Here is a 4,198-nt window from a genome sequence, read left to right as displayed (position 1 = left end):
AAATAAATAAATAAATAAAACAAAAACAAACAAACAAACAAAGAAATCCGGCTGGCCAAGGATGGACAAGTCCAGAATTTCAGTCTTAACTCTGACACTTAGTAGCCAAACAGCCTGTTGCAGTTACTTACCAGTTCTTCACCCAGTGAAATCAGTGTGATAAAACCTGAATGAAACCAACCTGGAAAGTTTCTTTCCTGAAGGCGTTCTCTGGGCCACAACTGTGAAAGGCACACACCACTCTCCAGCAAAAAGCAGTGACCAGCCTTCCCAAATTTACTTGGCCTAAGAACCACCCCCTTTTGATTTGCCCAAAAGAGCAGATATTTACCATCTCGTAGAATTAGCACTCCCAGGGCAGTTTGGAAGACACCACACCAAATTACTTCTCAGGTTGTTTCTGCCTAGATTTTTTTTTTTAAATTTATAATAGAGCCCATATAAGACTTCCTACCTCTCAAGAAAAAAGAAAGTGATATGGCTACCATTTTGTCTAAGCAGGACTTTGAGAGCTTATGATGTTTTTCACATATTTAATAACCCTTTATTCACATGTAACTCTTTCTCAACAATACAATACTGAGGGGTTTTTTTGTTTTGTTTTGTTTTTAATTTTTAATCCTATTAAAACATAAGCTCCCTGAGAGCTGGGGTTTTTGTCTATTTTCTTCACTGGCTTATCCCCAGCACCTACGCTGTGCCTGCCAAAGAGCAGGCACTTAAATGCCAGTGTTGAAGGCGTCGTCATAGCACAATAAAACAAGAATTATACTCAAATGAATATCAAGAATGATACTTACTCAAAAACTTCTAAAGGCACAGTAATGTCATGAAGCTGCTGCCTGCACTTATCAATATCCTGTAAGCCAGTAACAATAAAATTCCTGCAGGAAAAAGCAAAAATGGGGCATGTGGTTAATGCAGATGGCAGCAGGAACACCACCTGGCTGGCCAATGAGAGCTCCACAAAAGTTCCTTACACAAGCAAGGCGAGTAGCTCTTTGGTTAGCTACAGAATTCCTAGGAAAGTTTTGGGGTTAGAGAATACCCTCAAATATCAGATTTTCTTTCTAAAGCAGAACTGTCAATATTGGGGGATAGAAACCAACCTTTCTGAGAATCTGATGAAAATTATCGATCTTCTCTCAAAAACAATTACCCTGATGTGCACCTGGTTTTGTGTGCAGTATCAAGGAACACATGGGGCAGTGGACTCCCACCTGACCCATCCTCCAAATCTCAGAGGACAAAAGCCTTCCCTGCCTGGTTTAACTTCAGCTCCACTCTGGAGCCTAATGAGATCACCAGGCTAGTCCCCCAGCTCTAGGTTTGTAACACTGGGTTGCAATTATGTCTGATGTCTGTACCTGCTGTAAAGCTAGGAGACCTTCTCCAGAGCACTCATTCTATGTGTATTTGCCTCTTGTCCATCCAAGCACTAGCCCTAGCACCAAGGCCAGCACAGGACTGTTGCTAAAAAAATTACTAAACGGTCTGCACCCTTTCTCACCACCATCCCCCTTCCAATTCCTCCACATCCAGGGCTCCGCAGCAAGTAGCTTCACAACCTTCTCCTTCTGGGACCCAGTTTAGTGCACTCCCCCTGAAGTCGGCCTCCTCTGGGGACACGGACTGAACTCCCCAGAAGGGCCCAGGAGAAAACTCTGGGAGTCACGCGCGCGCGAGGGAGGGAGTGCTTTGATTATCAGGCCCAAAAGATGCACCATCTGACCATGACAACGTCTCCAAATGGGCCTTCAGGAAAAAGTCCCAGCAAAGCAAAGCGGGAGGGAAGAGGCCCGGCCCGCCATCTGTGCGCAGCCTGGGGCGGGCGCAGGCCCAGAGGAGGGCGGCGGAGAGGCGCGGCTCTCGGCCAAGCCCCGGATCCGCCCCCCCACCCCACGTCCCCGGCCCTGGCTCCCGCCCTGGCTCCCCACCCCACCCCCATCCACCCCTCCGGCTCCCCGGCCCCGGCTCCCCAGCCCCACCCCCGGCTCCCTGGCCTGGCAGCCCACCAAACCACTCCCCAGGCTCCCCGGCTGCCCGGCCCGGGCTCCCGGCAGACGCCGAAGGACTCAGGCCGCCACTCACAGCTTCTGGTTGAGCCCGGCCTGGCTGCTGGGCTGGAAGTCACTGACAATGATGCCGAGCTGCCGGATGTTCTCCACAAACTTCTCCAGGTGTTCCTCCAGGTGGTCGAACTTCTCCGCCATGGCCTGCAGCAAACACTGCCCAGCGCTAGGTCCTGCTCCGCCGCTTCCTGCTTCCGCCCGGGCCCGCCGCCACTTCCGTTTCCTCTGGCGGCAGGAGGCGGGGCCTGGGGGCGGGCCTGGGGCGGGGCCTAGGCGCTGGGCGGGGTGGGCCCGTGGGGGCGTGGTCCGCACCCTGGACAGGCTGTGGGGCGGGGCTTGAGCGCGGGGCGAGGCGGACGTCATCTCGGCCCCGCCCCAGCCCTGAGCCGCCCAGGTGAGTGGGATCCTTCAGGTGTTCGTTCACAGGACTGCGGTGCATGCTTTTAGGGCCACCAAGAGCCAGCGATGGGGACCTGCGGGACCTCGTTCTGCCTCCACTGGCCCTGGGCAAGTCCCCTAGCCTCTGAGGCTCCGTTCTTGTCCATAAAATTAGAATAATGAGTGCGGACAGCTACTTGAGCTTAGACTGGTTAAGACTGAAGTACAACAGGCAGTGCTTGGAAAGAGTAGCTTATGCCCACAAGGAAAATGGCTTCTTTTTTCCTGAATATACAAATTACAGGTACTCGTTGTAAATAATTAAAACAATACAGGAAAAAATATAATGAAGAATGGGGAAGAGAAACCTGAAATCCTGCCCTCTGACATAAGCCATCTTTGAGATCTTAAAGACCCACCATTCCTGCATTTCTTGATGCTCAGGGTCCAGCCGGGCCTCTGCCTGTTCCCCTGGAGGCTGGCCTCCCTCAGTCAAGCCCAGGCCCTCTTGGAGCCACCCAGCCTTGGCCCTGACCCAAAAGGCAGCTCAAGCTGGGCTTCAGACCTGTGACTTTCCTGTTAGTGATCTATCTGCCTTCCCCAAATGAGTACGTTAGCAGCCAGGACAGCTCATGGTGACTAAAGCCTCCTGTCAAGATAGAGGCCTTCTAGCACTAACTGCTGCCAGTCCCACGAGAGGTCTCAGTCACCAACATGCACCATGCAATGTAGCATCTTCACAAACACCTGCGGAATGAAATCCTAAAGTTTGCATGAACAGCCCAACAAAGGTACTTTCCCTGCCCCCCATTTGGAGCCATAGAGGTCAGCAGTGGCCCCCTTCCTTCATCTGGTGTGTACCTAGCATCCACCTCCTTTAACTCCTCCTTCTAACCACCTCCCACTCAGCTCTTACTTCCCTAAGTCCTGCCACCTAAGGAAGTCAGGCCTTCTCCTGCCAGCTCGAATAAAACACCGCCCTATGGGGCTTCCTGTCTCTAAAGAATAGCCCCCCTACTGCACAGAGACTGTAGTAAACTGCTGTTCCTTAATCTCACCAGAATTCCATCTTGGTCACATCGCTTTTGTTCCTAAGGAATTTCCCTGCACATTCTAGGATTAACCGATGTTTGCTCCTACAATAGCCTCTCTGGACTCCTCAGCCCACAGTGATTTCTTTCTTTATTGAATATCATAATACACATCATCCTCACTATTCAGTTCCTAGAGTCTTAGGCAAAATGAGGGAGTTCTTTTTCTGGATGATCTCTGCCAGATGTGACCAAAAATGGGAACCCCGTGAAGGTAATTGATTTGTCAGACTTACTGAAATCAGGGACTCCAATCGATGTGGTGTACTAAGCTGATATGGAAAGCCTCTGTTCTGCTCTGAATACACAGAAATGTTAGGTACAATACGTCCCTCCCTATTTAACAACAGCTAACTTCAGGGGAATTGTAAAACAAGGCAGAAATAAAATATTTGCCAAAGAAGAAAAAGATGACTGGGAAGAGATCAGGATAAGAAGTTAACAGTCCTCCATTTCGGATAAAGAAGATGTGGTATATATATATAATGGAATATTATGCAGCCATCAAAAGGAATGAGATCTTGCCATTTGCAATGACATGGGTGGAACTGGAGGGTGTTATGCTGAGCGAAATAAGTCAATCAGAGAAAGACATGTATCATATGACCTCACTGGATATGAGGAATTCTTAATCTCAGGAAACAAACTCAGGGTTGC

At 49.9% G+C, this 4,198-nt stretch overlaps 1 protein-coding gene across 1 annotated transcript; it reads right to left on the bottom strand.

The window, feature by feature from the left end:
• Positions 1-514: 514 nt before the first annotated feature.
• MED10 (mediator complex subunit 10) lies at positions 515-2,292 on the bottom strand. Its single transcript, XM_006735705.3, has 2 exons — positions 2,092-2,292; positions 515-884 (listed from the first exon to the last, which is right to left on the bottom strand). Exons 1-2 carry the CDS (start codon positions 2,211-2,213, stop codon positions 797-799), a joined length of 210 nt encoding a protein of 69 aa, XP_006735768.1. The 5' UTR covers positions 2,214-2,292; the 3' UTR covers positions 515-796.
• Positions 2,293-4,198: the final 1,906 nt, after the last annotated feature.

The sequence above is a fragment of the Leptonychotes weddellii genome, unplaced genomic scaffold, assembly GCF_054177405.1.
Source record: "Leptonychotes weddellii isolate Sample4059 unplaced genomic scaffold, ASM5417740v2 HiC_scaffold_17367, whole genome shotgun sequence".
Classification (NCBI taxonomy): domain Eukaryota; kingdom Metazoa; phylum Chordata; class Mammalia; order Carnivora; family Phocidae; genus Leptonychotes; species Leptonychotes weddellii.
This window is presented reverse-complemented; position numbering and strand designations above follow the sequence as displayed.